Genomic DNA, 19,771 nt, shown 5'->3' with positions numbered 1-19,771 from the left:
ATGAGCTTTAGGTGAGGCAGATGAACCTGTAGCCATATTACTTCAACAATATTTCACATGCTTTACAGGAATGTGGTTCTGAATATGGACCGCAACATCGCCCCCGTTGGCATTTCTGTCTTTTCGGTAGATGATATAACCATGTATTGCTACCACTGTATCATCAAAGGTATTATCTAAGTGAGTTTCAGAAATAGTCAGAATATGAATGTCATCTGTTACAAGCAAGTTATTGACTTCATGGACCTTGTTTATCAGGCTGCATGTGTTCATATGGCCTATTTGTTGGCACTTTTCTGGGTTGCTTGATTGTTTTTAAGGCTTTACTGGGAAGCTTATCAGAAGTAGACTTGCTCATGTTACTTATATTGGAGCTGATAGTGCAGGGTGAGCTGCACACAGTGGTCTTCCTACTAGGGCACACCGCCTCAGTGCAAACCGTATAGCTGTAGGATTAAGAGGTATTCAGGGCAATTAGAGGGACATAAATTAAGTAACTTACATTGTGTCTGGCAAAGCCCCTAGGATAATTTACATTTGATGCAGCATTATGACGACTCATTGTCACAATGGTAGGGATTAACTGAGCTGGTCTTAGGTCATTGATAAGTCATTGTCTCAACGCAGCCTTGAAATGCGTGGACAGAGTCCAGGAGCCAAGATGATTAGGATGGACTCCGTCATTCCTGAAGAGCAGTGGTTCCCAAACTTTTTATAGTCCCATACCCCTTCAAACAAACATTCAACCTCCAGCTGCATACCCCCTCTACCACCAGGGTCAGCGCTCTCATAAATGTGGTTTTTTTGCCATCATTGTAAGCCTGCCACACACACACACACACACACAATATGATACATTTATTAAACATAAGAATGAGTGTGAGTTTTTGTCACAACCTGGCTTGTGGGAAGTGACAGAGCTCTTATAGGACCACGGCACAAATAATAATAATATCAATAATTTTGCTCTTTTATTTAACCATCTTACATATAAAACCTTATTGTGAATAACTCACCACAGGTTAATGAGAAGGGTGTGCTTGAAAGGATGCTCATAACTCTGCAATGTTGGGTTGTATTGGAGAGAGTCTCAGTCGTAAATCATTTTCCACACACAGTCTGTGCATGTATTTAGTTTTCATGCTAGTGAGGGCTGATAATCCACTCTCACATAGGTACGTGGTTGCAAAGGGCATCAGTGTCTTAACAGCGCGATTTGCCAAGGCAGGATACTCTGAGCGCAGCCCAATCCAGAAATCTGGCAGTGGCTTCTGATTTAAATTCAATTTTCACAGAACCGCTTGTTGCATTTTTGATGAGGCTCTCTTGTTCAGATATCGGTAGGTGGACTAGAGGCAGTGCATGAAAGGGATAACGAATCCAGTTGTTTGTGTCATCCATTTCGGGAAAGTACATGCATAATTGCACACCCAACTCACTCGGGTGCTTCGCTATATGACATTTGACATTGTCCGTAAGCTTGAGTTCATTTTCACACAGACCTGTGTGCTGTCCTTGTTAATGCAGAGTAGAGCGCCAACTTCTTAATCATAGCCTCAATTTTGTCCCGCACATTGAATAAATATAGTTGCGGAGAGTCCCTGTAATCCTAGATTCAGATCATTCAGGTGAGAAAAAACATCAACCAGATAGGCCATTTGTGTAAGAAACTTGTCATAATGCAAGTGGTCAGACAAGTGAAAATTATGGTCAGTAAAGAGAACTTTAAGCTCGTCTCTCAATTAAAAAAAAATGTGTCAATACTTTGCCCCTTGATAACCAGCGCACTTCTGTATGTTGTAAAAGCGTTACATGGTCGCTGCCCATATCATTGCAAAATACATAAAATACACGAGAGTTCAGGGGCCTTGCTTTAACAAAGTTAACCATTTTCACTGTAGTGTCCAAAACGTCTTTCAAGCTGTCATGCATTCCCTTGGCAGCAAGAGACTCTCGGTGGATGCTGCGGTGTACCCAAGTGTCGTCGGGAGCAACTGCTTGCACGTGCATTACCGCTCCACTATGTTTCCCTGTCAAGGCTTTTGCATCAGTACAGATACCAACACATCTTGACCACCAAAGTCCATTTGATGTCACAAAACTGTCCAGTACTTTAAAAATATCCTCTCCTGTTGTCCTGGTTTCCAGTGGTTTGCAGAAGAGGATGTCTTCCTTATTGACACCCCATAAATGTAACGGACATATACCAGGATCTGTGCCAGGCCCGCCACGTCTGTTGACTCATCCAGCTGTAACACATAGAATTCACTGGCTTGTATGCGAAGTAGTAATTGTTTCAAAACATCTCCTTCCATGTCGCTGATGCGCCGTGTAACAGTGTTGTTTGATATGTATAGTGTTTTGGGCCTTTTCCCCCAGCATTGTCTCAGCCATATCCGCGGCAGCAGGAAGAATTAAGTCCTCCACAATAGTATGGGGCTTGCCTGTCCTAGCCTCTCGGTAGCTCCCCATATAAGACTCTTCTAGCCCCTTGTTATTAATGGTATATGTTGCTTTTATACGTCTTACTACTCGAAAGTCGTCTTAATTTTCACTCAAAAAACTCCCATGGCTTATTTTTCAAATTGGCATGTTTTGTTTCTAAATGTTTGCGCAAGAGTTAAGGTTTCATCGAGTTGTGAGATAGTACTTTTGCACATAACACACTGGCTGAGGAAAGGCACTACTCCCAATATAAGTGAACCCCAAATCAATGTTCTCACCATATTTGCGCCTCTTCAATGGTCCAACGTCCCTGTCTGTTGTTCAGTGCTTTCCCAGGTAAAGGGGCAGTAGCTCTTCGGCTGCATCAGATTCACAACTGTCAGCTGGGCTAACAACAAATGTAAAATTACTGATGCCAGCTTTGGATATGCTTGTGGAAGCAGAACAACTTGTGCGCGTACCCCTGGTAGAGTTCCTGCTGTAGAGTACCTTCTGTTTCCAGAAGGTGTCAAAGTTATCTATAAAAGTGATTCCAGCAGAGCTACAGTACAGTTAGCCAGATATGTAATGCCAGTAGCCTGCTGAATCTTTCACACCCTCGGCCCAACGATGGTACTGGACTTGAAATGATTGGCCGTTTTTTGGAGTCTTTAAATGCTCAAGTCAGTTCTTTAAAATACATTTTCAGATGTTCCGAGCTAGCCTTTCTGATGTCGTTTGACCCCACATGAACTATGACCAGCGTCAGCTCCCGGCATCTCAATCAAATAAAAATGTATTGGTCACATACATGGTTAGTAGACGTTATTACGAGTGTAGCGAAATGCTTGTGCTTCTAGTTCCAACAGTGCAGCAATATCTAACATGTAATCTAACAATTCCACAACAACTACCTAATACACACAAATCTAAGTAATGGAATAAGAATATATACACACAAATATATGGATGAGCAATGAACGAGCAGTATAGGAAAGATGCAATAGATGGTATAAAATACAGTATATACCTATGAGATGAGTAGTGCAAGATATGTAAACACCATTTGAGTGGCATTATTAAAGTGACTAGTGATCCATTTTTAAAGTGGCCAATGATTTCAAGTCTGTATGTAGGCAGCAGCCTCTCTGTTATTGAAGGCTGTTTAACAGTGATGACCTTGAGATAGAAGCTATTTTTCAGTCTCTCGGTCCCAGCTTTGATACACCTGTACTGACCTCATCTTCTGGATGGTAGCGGGGTGAACAGGCAGTAGCTCGGCTGGTTGTTGTCCTTGATGATCTTTTTGGCCTTCCTGTGACATTGGGTGCTGTATGTGTCCTGGAGGGCAGGTTTGCCCCCGGTGGTGCGTTGTGCAGACCGCAACACCCTCTGGAGAGCCCTGCGGTTGTGGATGGCGCAGTTTCCATACCAGGCGTTGATACAGCCTGACAGGATGCTCTCAATTGTGCATCTGTAAAAGTTTGTGAGGGTTTTAGGTGACAAGCCAAATTTCAGACAGTTGTTGCACCAGTTTGTCCATGTCCATTAAACCAAGGGAACTTAAAACTTTCCACCTTCTCCACTGCTGTCCCGTCGATGTGGCTAGGGAGGGTGCTCCCTCTGCTGTTTCCTGAAGTCCACGATCATCTCCTTTGTTTTGTTGACGTTGGGTGAGAAGTTGCTTTCCTGACACCACACTCCGATGGCGCTCACCACCTCCCTATAGGCTGTCTCGTCGTTGTTGGTAATCAATCCTACTACTGTTGTGTCATCTGCAAACTTGATTATTGAGTTGGAGGCGTGCATGGCCGCGCAGTCATGGGTGAACAGGGTGTACAGGAAGGGTCTGAGCACCCACCTTTGTGGGGCCCCTGTGTTGAGGATCAGCGAAGTGGAGATGTTGTTTCCTACCATCACCACCTGGGGTCGGCCTGTCAGAGTCCAGGATCCAGTTGCACAGGGCGGGGTCCAGACCCAGGGTCTCGAGCTTAATGACGAGTTTGGAGGGTACTATGGTGTTAAATGCTGAGCTGTAATCGATTAGCAGCATTCTTACATAGGCATTCCTGGAGGTGATATGATCCTTTACTAGTCTCGCAAAGCACTTCATGATGACGGAAGTGAGTGCTACGGGGCGATAGTCGTTTAGCTCAGTTAGCTTTCTTGGGAACAGGAACAATGGTGGCCCTCTTGAAGCATGTGGGAACAGCAGACTGGGATAGGGATTGATTGAATAAGTCTGCACACACACCAGCCAGCTGGTCTGCGCATGCTCTGAGGACACGGCTAGGGATGCTGGCTGGGCCGGCAGCCTTGCGAGGGTTAACATGTTTAAATGTTTTACTCACATTGGCCGCGGTGAAGTAGAGCCCGCAGGTTTTGGTAGTGGGCCGTGTCTGTCTTGAAAGTGAACAAAGAAGTTGTTTAAATTGTCTGGGAGCAAGACGTCGGTGTCCGCGACAGGGCTGGTTTTCTTTTTGTAGTCCGTGATTTCCTGTAGACCCTCCCACATACGTCTCGTGTCTTAGCCATTGAATTGCCACTCTACTTTGTCTCTACACTGACGCTTAGCTTGTTTGATTGCCTTGCGGAGGGAATAGCTACACTGTTTGTATTCGCTCATGTTTCCGGTCGCCTTGCCATGATTAAAAGCAGTGGTTCGCGCTTTCAGTTTTGCACGAATGCTGCCATCAATCCACAGTTTCTGGTTGGGAAATATAGTCACCGTGGGTACAATATCACCGATGCACTTGCTAATAAACTTGCTAATAAACTTGCTCACCGAATAAGCGTATACATCAATATTGTTGTCTGAGGCTATCCAGAACATATCCCAGTCCACGTGATCGAAGCAATCTTGAAGCGTGGAATGACCAGCGTTGAACAGACCTGAGCACAGGCGTTTCCTGTTTTAGTTTCTGTCTATAGGCTGGGAGCAACAAAATGGAGTCGTGGTCAGATTTGCCGAAAGGAGGGCGAGGGAGGGCTTTGTATGCGTCACGGAAGTTAGAGTAGCAATGATCCAGAACGCTGCCAGCCCGGGTTGCGCATTCGATATGCTGATAAAATTTAGGGAGCCTTGTTTTCAGATTAGCTTTGTTAAAATCCCCAGCTATAATAAATGCAGCCACAGGATATATGGTTTCCAGTTTACATAGAGTCCAATTATGTTCTTTCAGGGCGGTCGAGGTGTCAGCTTGGTGGGGGGGATATACAGGGCTGTGATTATAATCTAAGAGAATTCTCTTGGTAGATAATGTGGTCGGCATTTGATTGTAAGGAATTCTAGGTCAGGTGAACAAAAGGACTTGAGTTATTGTATGTTGTTAGGCTCACACCACAACTCACTAATCATAAGGCATACACCCCGGCCCTTCTTCTTACCAAAGAGATGTTTGTTTCTGTCGGCGCGATGTGTGACGAAATTGTACCGATTCTGATAACATATCCCGAGTGAGCCATGTTTCCGTGAAACAGAGAATGTTACAATCTCTGATGTCTCTCTGGAAGGCAACCCTTGCTCGAATTTCGTCTACCTTGTTGTCAACATTGGCGAGTAGTATATAGTAGTATACGTCTGCCCCTTCTGCGGTGCCATTGTTTTGGGTCGCCTACTGGGATCCGATCCATTGTCCTGGGTGGTGGTCCAAACAGAGGATCCGCTTCGAGAAAGTCGTGTTCCTGGTTGTAATGTTGGTAATTTGACGTTGCTCTTATGTCCGATAGTTCTTCCCGTCTGTATGTAATAAGACTTAAGATTTCCGGGGGTAACAATGTAAGAAATAATACATAAAAAAACAAAATACTGCATAGTTTCCTAAGAACGCGAAGCGACCATCTCTGTCGGCACCATCTTCTTCAAGAATGTAAGGATCCGGCGGCGAGTGATTAATTTGCCTTTATCATCGGTCCTATTAACCAACATACAATCATTGGAAAATAAAATAGATGAACTACAAGCACATATCTTAACAAATGGACATTAAAAACTGTAATATCTTATGTGTCACCGAGTCGTGCCTGAACGACGACATGAATAACATTCATCTGGTGTGCTATACACTGTATCGGTAGGATAGAACAGTAGCCTCTGGTAAGACAAGGGGTGGAAGTCTATGTATATTTGTAAACAACAGCTGGTGCACGATATCTAAGGAAGTCTCGAGGTTTTGCTCGCCTGAGGTAGAGTATCTCATGATAAGCTGCATACCCTACTATTTACCAAGAGAGTTTTCATCCATATTCTTCGTAGCTGTCTATTTACTACCACAAACCGATGCTGGCACTAAGACCGCACTCAATGAGCTGTATACAGCCATAAGCAAACAAGAAAATGCTCATCCAGAGGCGGCGCTCCTAGTGGCCGGGGACTTTAATGCATGGAAACTTAAATCCGTTTTACCTCATTTCTGCCAGCATGTTAAATGTGCTACCAGAGGGGGAAAAAAATCTAAACCACCTTTACTCCACACACAGAGACGCATACAAAGCTCTCCCCCTCACTCAACGAGCTGTGTAAGGCCATAAGCAAACAAGAAAATGCACATTCAGAGGGGCCGTTTCTCTACATTTTATAAAATCCATTTTACCCTTTGTTTCTATAACTGGTAAGGCTTTCCACTAGATGTTGGAACATTTCTGCGGTGACTTGCTTCCATTCAGCCGCAAGAGCATTGGTTGAGGTTGAGCACTGAGGTTGAGCCTCAGCAAGGCCTCAGTGCTCAACCTCAGTGCTCAACCTCACTTCCAATTCATCCAAAAGGTGTTCAATGGGGTTGAGGTCAGGACCCTAATCTGGATGCTTATAAGTAATCCCATTACGACCTCCATCGACCCATCAAACAGGCAAAGCATCAATACAGGACTAAGATTGAATCCTACTCTGACGCACGATGGATGTGGCAGGGCTTGCAAACTATCACGGATTACAAAGGGGGACACAGCCATGAGCTTGCTCACTTGTTTCAAGCATAGTCCCCGTGCCCAAAAACATGAAGGTATCCTCCCTAAATGACTATCGCCCCGTAGCACTCACATCTATAGCCATGAAATGGTTTGAAAGGCTTGTCATGGCTCACATCAACACCATCATCCCAGACACCCTGGACCCACTTCAATTTGCATAACGCCCAAACAGAACCACAGATGATGCAATCTTAATAGCACTTCACAGTGCCCTCATCCACCTGGGCAAAATGAATATCTATGTAAGAATGCTGTTCATTGACTACAGCTCAGCATTCAACACCATAGTCTCCTCCAAGCTCATCACCAAGTTCAGAACCCTGGGAGTGAACACCTCCCCTGCAACTGGATCCTGGTCTTCCTTACGGGCCACCCTCAGGGGTGTGTACTTAGTCCCCTCCTGTACTCCCTGTTCACCAACGACTGCGTGGCCGTGCACGACTTCAACGCCATCCTCAAGTTTGCTGACGATACGCAGGTGGTTGGACTGATCACCAATGACAATGAGGCAGCCTATATGGAGGAGGTCAGAGACCTGACAGTGTTGTGCCAGGCCATAACCTTGCCCTCAGCGTCAGCAAGACAAAGGAGCTGATCGTGGACTACAGGAAATGGATGGGCGGGCACACCGCCATCCACATCAATGGGGCTGTAGTGGATTGGGTCGAGAGCTTCAAGTTCCTTGGTGTCCACATCACTAAGGAATTAATCTGGTCCACACACACCCACAGTTGTGAAGAGGGCACGACAGCGCTTCTTCCCCCCTCAGGAGGCTGAAACGATTTGGCATGAACCGTCAGATCCTAAGAAGGTTCTACAGCTGCACCATTGAGAGCATCTTGACTGGCTCCATTACCGCACCCGACTGCAAGCCACTACAGAGGGTGGTGATTGTGGCCCAGTACATCACTGGACCTCTATACCAGGCGGTGTCTGAGGAAAGATAAAAAATGGTCAAAGATTCCAGTCACCCAAACCATAGACTTTTCTCTCTGCTACCGCACAGCATGAAGTACCAGTGCACCAAGTTTGGAACCAACAAGACCCTGAACAGCTTTTACCCCCAAGCCATAAGACTGCCATAGATAATCCAATGGCTACCCGGACTACCTGCATTGACCCCTTTTGAACTACCTCTCTTGCACTGACAATGCACACACACCGGACTCTAACCAAAAACTCACACAACCTTACACTGACACCCCAACACACACACACACACACTTTTTTGGAAAATATACACTGAACAAAAATATAAACGCAACATGTAAAGTGTTGGTCCCATGTTTCATGAGCTGAAATAAAAAATCCCAGAAATGTTCCATTGTTATTATTATTTCTTTAAAATGTTGTGTACACATTTGTTTACATCCCTGTTAGTGAGCATTTCTCCTTTGCCAAGATAATCCATTCACATGATAGGTGTGGCATATCAGGAAGCTGATTAAACCGCATAATCATTACACAGGTGCACCTTGTGCTAGGGACAATTTTGCAATTTTGTCATCTGACAACCACCAACCCTAATTGGAGTAAACTAATGGACAACATTACTTAGGTGTCTACTTCCACCTTATGCGTACTATATACATTTATGGACAGTATATTTTATATTAGTTATCTTTTGCTTGTTTTTTGTCCCAGCCTCCATCTATCTCTGAAGACCATCCAGTTATGATTTCTAGCAGCCATATAGACTACATGACCAAAAGTATGTGGACACCTGCTCATCGAACATCTCATTTCAAAATCATGGGCATTAATATGGAGTTGGTCCTCCCCTTTGTTGCTATAACTGGTGTAAGGATTTCCACTCGATTTTGGAACATTGCTGCGGGGACTTGCTTCTATTCAGCCGCAAGAGCATTAGTGAGGTTGAGCATTGATGTTGGGCGATTAGGCCTGGCTCGCAGTCGGCGTTCCAATTCATCCCAAAGGTGTTCAATGGGGTTGAGGTCAGGGCCCTGTGCAGGCCAGCCAAATTCTTCCACACCAATCTCGACAAACCATTTCCGTATGGACCTCACTTTGTGCACAGGGGCATTGTCATGCTGAAACAGGAAAGGGCCTTCCCCAAACTGTTGCCACAAAGTTGGAAGCACAGAATCGTCTAGAATGTCATTGTATGCCGTAGCATTAAGATTTCCCTTCACTGGAACTTAGGGGCCTAGCCCGAACCATGAAAATCTGCCCCAGACCATTATTCCTCCTCCACCGAACTTTACAGTTGGCACTATGCATTCGGGCAGATAGCGTTCTCCTGGGGTGTCCACATACTTTTGTATGTGTGTATATATAGTGTATTTTCCACAGTTCTGTGATGTTTCACAAAAGTTCTGAATGTTTCTATTCTCATTGTTTCTACAGATTGTAAATTAAAGAGACATTTTTTGCTAAGAGTATTATTATATTATTGATCGATTTGACTATGACATTTCAAATTCACCTGGCAGTGCTATTTTCAGAGTTAACGCCAAGTAAATATTGCAATTTTTTTGCCACCTGCGACCAAAAACAAGCAACATATGGGCAGTTCCAAAACAAGTGATCTAATGATTGTCTCTTCGCAGATAAATCTGCAGAGATGGGTTGGTTGTATCCCCATATACATTATAGAACTTTATATTGGTTGCAAGGAGTAAATGTCAGTTGGCATTTAGAGGTCTGAGCATAGCTGAGCATTTAGAGGTCTAGACAACAGGTGAGGTGGGGGGGGGGGGGACTGAGTTGGTCAAAAACAGCAGGTTCTGGACCAGGTATCACGTCCGGTGAACAGGTCAGGGTTCCATAGCCGCAGGCAGAACAAGAGTCATCAGGTCAGGTAGCCAGGTAGGCATTGGCTCAGGACGAGCGAGAGAGAAATACTTAAGTTCACACAGGACACCAGATGAGACTGGCGCATAGATTAGATTTACTGTATGTCTTCTAAGTTATGGGACCATGTCAAGGATGTTAGCCAAACATGCAGAGTAGATGTTTGTTATTCATCATGAATTTGTCAGACAGTGGCTCCTGTGTTCTTCTTAGTCAGTCTAACATGTCAAAGGTTTATATCCCAGTGTATTGTATGAGTATAACTGTGTTGTGTTTTGATTTTGTTACAGCAACAATCTGGATGTCCAGACTGCCAGGGGAAACAGTGCGTTGCATTACTGTTGTCTGCACAACAGAACAGAGTGTCTTAAACTGCTTCTCCGAGCCAAGGCCAACATACATAACAGTGAGTGTTATGAGTAGTCCCTTGCTAAAGACCAGGCCTGCACCCTAGTGGTCCTCTCCTGAGATCAGAAATGCCTTCTCTGTTCAATGTCTATCCATGTTCCATCCATGCTGCTCTGTGTGAGGAATATTTCACTTTGACTGTAGTCAATGTCATGCATTGATGTCAATGGAACTAAGTGATTTTTAATTTTTTTACACTGAATTAATCTTCTCTTAATTGATCTTCTTTTTAAAAAGCCTCAAGGTTTTTATTTAACATTTTAAGGTCCCTTTTAGATGAGCCCTGTATAACACAATACACACAAATACAATATACACGTAAAACTACACATTCATATACAATACACGAAAAGCAAAACATTCATATACAATACATGAAAAGCAAAACACAATCAGAAAAAACAGACACATTCTTTAGTAAAAAGGTCCCCGAACAACCATTTGAAATGCCCTAGAGGCACAAATATTTCCAATTTTAAAGCGTATTGTAGATCATTCCTCACATAAGGTGCAAGAAATTTAAAGGCTGACTATACCACTCACGTCGCGTGCGCGAGCGTTGCAAAATACATTTAGAAATCTATATTATTCAATTATTGTACCCACACTGCTCGCGCGCACCAACGAGCTTATGCGTTGCCAAGGGCTAAAATAGAAGTCAGTTCTATTTGTGTCGCATTTCGCGCTGCAAGTCCCGCTTCTCCCATCTCCTCATTGGATTATAGAAGCAGGTACCCACGTGCCATCACCTCATTGGTTATACCCACGTGGGTGACTGAAAGATGAACGAGGTCTGTGGCGGTAATGAACCTAATTTATGAAAGTTGCCAATCGCAATATAAAGTCCAGAGAATAAAAAGGAGGAGAGATGACTAGAAACAATTTGGTTGACCATTTTTGTGTCTGGATTAATTGTCAGAGTAGAGGACCTTGTAAAATAACAACTCAATGTTTATATCCCAGGACAAATTAGCTAGCAACAGCAAGCCATCTAAATAGGACAAATTAGCTAGCAAGTGCAAGCTAGCTAGCTAAATTGCCATAAATGTATAATGTTTTTTGACCTGTCCCCAATTTTAATGTAATTGGTTCAGAGTTTGTTTTGATATTTTAACCTGTGTGTCATGATCGCGTTTGGTGTTGGGGGACACAATACATTTATGCACGATAGCGCACGATCGATTTGGGTTCCGTGTCACTCTGTAGACACCAAAGGAGTCTCCAGAGTTAACCAACCCTGTGAACAGGTTTGATAACTTGTCATTTTAAAGTCAGAAGTTTGTGGAGCAGGGCTTTGTAATCTACGTGACTTCAAAGAGGTCCAACCAACCTTTGGTAAAGAATACAGTGACGAGTAATAAAACTGTCTCTAGTGATAAAACGAAGGGCGATATGAAAAAGTGCATCCAAGGGTTTAAGAGTAGAGGCAGCTGCACTTTGATAAATAGTATCACCATAATCAAGAACAGGTAGAAAGGTTGACTGCACAATCTGCTTCCTGCTGACTAGAGAGAGACCAGATCTTTTTCTATAAAAAAAGAAGGCCCACGTTAAATCTTAGTTTATTAACAAGCTCAGTTCGTATGTTTTTTTAAAAACGATAAATACCAAGGTATTTGCATGCAGCAACTTAACTTGTTCGATTATTTAACCATCCGATGAGTAAAGAGAATGCAATTGAGACAATGTTACTAGAACTTGAAAACAACATGTATTTTGCCCATATTAAGTACGAGTTTTAAATCAGTAAGGACTTCCTGCACAACTGCAAAATAGGACTGTAGTCTTGTCACAGCCAGGTCAGCAGATGGGGCAATTGCGTACATAATAGTATCAGCCGCATTTAGATTATATATTTCTTTTTACAGATTGAACAAATAACATTTATATAAATAATGAAAAGAACAGGTTCTAGTATCGAACCCTGCGGAACACCTTTATGTGCTTCAAGAAATTCTGGCTTAACCCCATCAATCACGATGTCCTGAGTTCTGCCACTAAGATAATCATGAAACCATGAACATGTGTCGGAGCTCAGGCCTATCGAGGACAACTTATTTAATAAAATGTTAAACAATATCAAAAGATTTTGACAGGTCCACAAACAAAGCAGCACATTTCATTTTAGTGTCTAAAGCTTTGAGAAGATCATTAACAACTAAAGTGATCTCTGTAATAGTGCTATGCCTAGGCCTAAACCCTGATTGGTCTACATTCAAAATACATTTCTCAGATAAAAAAAGAGTAAAGCTGTACATTAACCAAGGATTCAGGAATCTTAGCTAGACAAGGAAGCCTTGAAATGGGTCTGTAATTAAGATCACTACTCTCCCCGCCCTTATGAAGTTGCAGCACGAGCTGATAAATGTCGGTTATTGAGCCCACAATGAATGGGCGCTGCACACTTCAGCAAACATGGATCCAATTGGTCAGTCAGCCCTGTGGATTTCTTGTCGTCTAATGCTAGCAAAGCATCCAGGACTTTTTTCTTCTGTAAATAGCCTAAAAGAAAAGCTTTGAAAAGCATTTATCTTATCATTCAGCAAGTTTCCCCTATCAAAATCCAGCCCGGTATCATTGTGAATAGACTTGGAAGTTATTTCAAAGAGGGAGCTCGCTGAAATAAAATGGTGATTAAATACATCAATGATAGCAATTTTTTTGTGTCTGAATTAATGTCTTGTGGCAGAGAGGAGGAAGTAGAACCCTTTAGGGATTTGACAGTTTTCCAGAATTTTGCCGGGTTCCCATTACAATCCGAAAGAGCGGTTACATAATCAGATTTAGCCTTTCTGATTCCTCAATTGCTTAAAAGCTTGCTAGTCCAGACCTAATCCTGTGTTCCTGGCCTTGACCCAAGCATCATCTCTTTTATGAATGACTTCTGATAATTCCGGAGAGTACCATGCATTCGATCTACCTTTAACCCTTCATTTTTTGAAGGGACGATAATTATCCACAATAGCATAGAAAACATCTGCAAAAAGGCTGAATGCTAAATCTGGTTCAGGGATAGCTGAAATACAATCCGGGTCATTAAAAAAAGATAATGTAAAAAAAAGCCTGTTCGCTGAAGTTTTTATAGTTCCTCTTTGTGATGACACAAGGCTCTCTGACACAAACAACTGATCAATGGTCACTAATATCTTGGGCGAGGAAACCAGTAGACACATATTTCTCTGGTGTATTTGTTAAAACAAGATAAATCAAAGTTGACTTTGAAGGCTCTTTAAAACCTGTTGGGGATAGGGGGCAGTATTGAGAATTTTGAAAAAAAAATGTGCCCATTTTTAACTGCCTCCTACACCAACTCAGAAGCTAGAATATGCATATTGTTCAGGTTTGGATAGAAAACACTCTGAATTTTCTAAAACTGTTTGAATGGTGTCTGTAAGTATAACAGAACTCATATGGCAGTCAAAACCCTGAGACAAATTCTGACAGGAAGTTGGATACCTGATGTGTTGAATTACCTTTAAGCCTATGCCATTGAAACACACAGGGGCTTATTAATCGTTGAGCACTTCCTATGGCTTCCACTAGATGTCACCAGTCTTTACAAAGTTGTTTGAGTCTTCTACTGTGAGAACTGAACGAACAAGAGCCTTGGAACGGTGGTGGCCGACAAGACTCTGGCGCGCGAGTTCATGTTGGGTACTCTCGTTCCAATACGTTTTAAAAGAGAATGCAATCGTCCGCCTTGAATATTATTCATGTTCTGGTTGAAAAAGGCCCTAATGATTTATGCTATACATCGTTTGACATGTTTGAACGAACGTAAATATTCTTTCTCCCCTCTTTCATGAAGAGAAGTCCGGCGGGCTTAGATCATGTGCTAACAACACAGAGCTTTTTGGACATAAATTATGAGCTTTTTCGAACAAAACTACATTTGTTATGGACCTGGGGATTCCTGGAAGTGACATCTGATGAAGAGAATCAAAGGTCATGGATTATTTACATAGTATTTTCGATTTTAGATCTCTCCAACATGGCGGTTAGTCTGTATCGCAAAGCGTATTTTTCTGGGCGCAGTGCTCAGATTATTGCAAAGTGTGATTTCCCAGTAAGGTTATTTTTAAATCTGGCAATCCGGTTGCATTCAAGAGATGTAAATCTATAATTCTTTGAATGACAATATAATATTTTACCAATGTTTTCGAATAGTAATTATTTAATTTGTTGTGCTGATTTGACTGGCGGTATTGGAGGGAAAAGATTTCCTCAACATCAATGCCATAGTAAAACGCTGTTTTTGGATATAAATATGAACTTGATAGAACAAAAAATGCATGTATTGTCTAACATAATGTCCTAGGAGTGTCATCTGATGGAGATTGTCAAAGGTTAGTGCATAATTTTAGCTGGTTTTCTGCTTTTGGTGACGCGTGTCTTTGAATTGACAAAACATTACACACAGCTATTTTCAATGTACTGTCCTAACATAATCTAACTTTATGCTTTTGCCGTAAAGCCTTTTTGAAATCGGACAACGTGGTAAGATTAAGGAGATGTTTATCTTTCAAAGGGTGTAAGATAGTTGTATGTTTGAGAAATTTGAATTATGACATTTAATTGTTTTCAAATTTGGCGCTCTTGATATTTCACCTGTTGTTGATAGGGTGTACCAGGGGTGGGACGCTTGCGTCCCACATAGCCCATAGAGGTTAATGTTGGGCTGTGTCTGAAATGCTCTTTCTGAAATTCCTTATCTATGAAGCCCTGTCTGAAATGCCCTAAAGGCATTTGGAGATCATTCCACACGTAAGGTGCAAAAAATCTGAATGCAGATCTACCCTCAGTGGAATCGAAGGGATCTCCAGCGTTCGCCATCCCTGTTATCGGGTCTGGTGACTCGTATATCTGTAATTTAACAATGGAGTAAGTTATGGCGGAAGTTTGCACAAGATGGCCTTATAAACGAAAAGAGAGCAGTGCATTGATCTACGAGACTTGAGAGGGCCGAACCTAACAAAATGGTACTGATAGACATGGTCGCCCTGTTCATGGCTCCCAAGCAACTTTGCAGTATTTAGTTTTTGTGTGTTATTTCTCACATTATTAGCTCAGAACGTCCTTTGCACTATTACTTACAGCCAGAAATAAGAAATACGACTTTCCTGAATTGGACCCTTTATTCGTACCCCCCCCCAAGGCAATTCCATTTCCATTTACATTTAAGTCATTTAGCAGACACTCTTATCCAGAGCGACTTACAAATTGGTGCATTCACCTTATGATATCCAGTGGAACAACCACTTATCCCAGAGCATGCTCCAAGACTCTGATTCAGGAGGCGTGCATCCCATTCAACGCTTACCAGTATATTACTCGCTAATGTTCAGGCCCTGGACAATAAAGTAGACAAGCTCAAGGTGAGAATCTCCTTCGAGGGACATCAGGGACACATACAGTCGTGGCCAAAAGTTTTGAGAATGACACAAATATACATTTTCACAAAGTCTGCTGCCTCAGTGTCTTTAGATATTTTTTTCAGGTGTTACTATGGAATACTGAAGTATAATTACAAGCATTTCATAAGTGTCAAAGGCTTTTATTGACAATTACATGAAGTTGATGCAAAAAGTCAATATTTGCAGTGTTGACCCTTATTTTTCAAGACCTCTGCAATCCGCCCTGGCATGCTGTCAATTAACTTCTGGGCCACATCCTGACAGATGGCAGCCCATTGTTGCATAATCAATGCTTGGAGTTTGTCAGAATTTGTGGGTTTTTGTTTGTCCACCCGCCTCTTGAGGATTGACCATAAGTTGTCAATGGGATTAAGGTCTAGGGAGTTTCCTGGCCATGGACCCAAAATATCGATGTTTTGTTCCCGAGCCACTTAGTTATCACTTTTGCCTTACGGAAAGGTGCTCCATCATGCTGGAAAAGGCATTGTCCATCACCAAACTGTTCCTGGATGGTTGGGAGAAGTTGCTCTCGGAGGATGTGTTGGTACCATTCTTTATTCATGGCTGTGTTCTTAGGCAGAATTGTGAGTAAACCCACTCCCTTGGCTGAGATGCAACCCCACACATGAATGGTCTCGGGATGCTTTACTGTTGCCATGACACAGGACTGATGGTAGTGCTCAACTTGTCTTCTCCGGACAAGCTTTTTTTCCAGATGCCCCAAACATCAGAGAAAATGACTTTACCCCAGTCCTCAGCAGTCCAATCCCTGTACCTTTTGCAGAATATCAGTCTGTCCCGGATGTTTTTCCTGGAGAGAAGTGGCTTCTTTGCTGCCCTTCTTGACACCAGGCCATCCTCCAAAAGTTTTCGCCTCACTGTGCGTGCAGATGGAAACTTCTGCACGTACAAGGAAACTTCAGAGTGTTTCCTTTCAAATGAAACCAAGAAAATGCATATCCTTGCTACTGGGCTTGAGCTACAGACAGTTAGATTTGGGTATGTCTTCAGGCGGAAATTAAGAGAAGTGGGGGGGTAGCCCTAACAGGTTATTAAGGCCATCAGACTGTTCACTAACATAGAGAGGCTGCTGCCAACATACAGACCCAAATCACTAGCCTCTTTAATAAATTGATTTAATGAAGGTATCACTAGTCACTTTAAATAATGGCACTTTACTTATGCTTACATATCCTACATTACTCATCTCGTATGTACTGTATTTCATACCATCTACTGCATCTTACCTATGCCGCACGGCCATCGCTCATCCATAATATTTATATGTACATATTCTTATTCCATCCCTTTACATTTGTGTGTGTTTAAAGTAGTTGTGAATTAGTTAGATTACTTGTTAGATATTACTGCACTGTTGGAACTAGAAGCACAAGCATTTCGCTACACTCGCATTAACATCTGCTAACCATGTGTATGTGACAAATAAAATTTTGTTTGATATTCAGAGAGTCTGTTTCTGTCCTGCCCTTGACTTTGGTGCAGGGCATGTGATGTCCATAGCCTCTTCGTTGCAAAACTCCCTGATCTTCTCAAAAACATACGTTTGTCTAGCTGTGTCCAGTCCAGGTGGTGCTTGCACAACATCAATTCACCTCCCAAGTTTAGATAAGAAGAATAACCTAATGCAATGAAAATGATATTCACCTGATGTGCAGGTACTGCTTGAACTGTTGCAGCGGCCTGAAGTACGGAGTCAGGTGTTGTTGCCAGCCATAGTTTTCAAGCAACACCGAACTATCCTCCAGTCCAACCAGCTGTGGGATGTTGACCCCTGTCACAGTGCTGTCCTTCAACACCAGCAATCTCTGACCAAGTGTTCACTGGTATTTCTGAAGCGCAGCTTGATGAGGCCAAAGCACCAGTCAGGGGGAAGTGAAGGTCCAGACTGGTGGAGCTCGTGCATGATGGTCTGCCAGGCTCAATACCAGAGCACAAACCACTACAGTTACGATGAGTTAAAAAGTAGATGGGACCTGGCCGCATAAGGTCAGAAGGATAGTGCACCTGCAAACAACAAAAGAACATTAAGTTAATGAAAAGAAAATGTAATGTAAAACATAATATTATTTTATGCATCATTATCATGTAAGTTTCACTTAACTACAAATGTGCAGACCAGCAACACTGCATACAGAAACATCATCGTGTAAACTGGAAGTTAAAATGATAACACACAGCCCGACTACACATACCTCTGGAAAATACAGAAATAATGTGAGATCAATAAAAGTAGTGCCAATCATGTTGGAGGTCAATTAAATAATGAAAACGTGTTGTTTATTCTTTACATACCAAGTGTTGTCATCAAATTCCTTGTAGAGACGCCACACTGCGGCTTTTGTCACATTGGATGGCAGCAGCTTTATACCAAAGTGTTTGTGTCCTGGGTGGCGTCCTGGTAATACTACTGCATTTTCCTTTGCATAGTTGTTGAAGTTCACCACTAGCTGCAAGTCCTCATGCTTCAGGTGTAACTGGTGCTTGCTTGGACCAGCTCTCTTTTTGATGCGAGGCAGGCGTGTTCTACTGATGCTGAAAGACAAATTCCACATTATTATTCAATAGATTGCCTTAATCACCATCAGACACACCTGGCTAACTTGATGGGTCATCTGGTGAAGTGGAGTCTTTTGTTTAGACATGTAGCTAAACAATGAACCATAATCCTAATCCATAGAGTAATACCAATACAAACCGATTGTCATAGCTAGCTAAAGTTAACCAAATATGTTCAATGTTAGCTAACTAACATTAGGCTATAACTAGCCATGCGTGATGGCATTCTGAGAACATTACGTTTATGATCTGTGTGTAGTAATGTTAGCTAGCGAGCCAGCCATTTTACACCAGCTAGCTAGCTAGCTAGCTAACAGTAAGCTTTAACTTGCAATGAAAACAACTTTCTGACAAAATTAGAAACTTATAATATCTGTAGCTGGACTCTTACCAGTATACATGGATGAATGCTTCACAGCAGACTGCAACCCCTTTCATTAAATAAGACGTTGTTTCTGTTTTGTATGTACAGCTTGCTTGTCCCGTTGTTGTGTCAAGTCAATCTGGGTCACACTGACCGTGTGCAATACCGTAAGAATAATTTAAAGTTTTAACCCCCACCCAAACTCTTACCATTTTACTTGCCCTAGCAGAGCTGTTTTCATGTTATCCAGAGCGTTGGTGACTAACTGTGCCTCTGGCAACAATTTAATTATGCTTTTTTGCCGACATTTACTGACACGGGCCATATTCAACCGGTGATGAGTGTTTGAAAAGTCATCAGTTATTCTGTCCTCTGGCACGCTCAGACGAGAGTGCTCTGAAACAGTTGTTGCAGTGATGTTCTATTGAAATGGATACTTGCATAGTTGAGTCTATTTGTTCAATTTTACTATGCAATACATAAAAAAGCCGCGTTAGACAGGATTACCTACACAAACTGACCAGCTCAAATAGACAGAAGTGTGCTATATGGCAGACCAATCCAAACTCATCTCTCGGCATGTCCAGCCCACTCATTATCTCAGCCAATCATGGGTAGCGAAAGGTTGCTGACTTTTTCTGTGGCTAAACCAACTAGGCTCGTAATTTAACAATTTTATTCGTATTTACAGATGGCATACAAGTTTGTTATTAAGGCACATGTTCGAGAAGGTATTTCTGCCCCCAAAAACATTTTGATAAAAAAAGAGTTTACGTTCAAACGGCTCTCCTTTAAAGTAGTG

The 19,771-nt window shown here is 42.4% G+C and overlaps 1 protein-coding gene across 1 annotated transcript in view; it reads left to right on the top strand.

Moving 5' to 3' along the window:
• unm_sa1614 (un-named sa1614) overlaps window positions 1-19,771 on the top strand; it is a 119,680-nt gene that overhangs the window by 56,416 nt on the left and 43,493 nt on the right. The window contains exon 19 of the mRNA XM_029695093.1: window positions 10,497-10,612. Within this exon, the coding sequence (XP_029550953.1) occupies window positions 10,497-10,612 (116 nt within the window). The remainder of the gene's footprint in view (window positions 1-10,496; window positions 10,613-19,771) is intronic.

This window comes from Salmo trutta, chromosome 16 (genome assembly GCF_901001165.1).
Source record: "Salmo trutta chromosome 16, fSalTru1.1, whole genome shotgun sequence".
Lineage (NCBI taxonomy): Eukaryota > Metazoa > Chordata > Actinopteri > Salmoniformes > Salmonidae > Salmo > Salmo trutta.
This window is presented reverse-complemented; position numbering and strand designations above follow the sequence as displayed.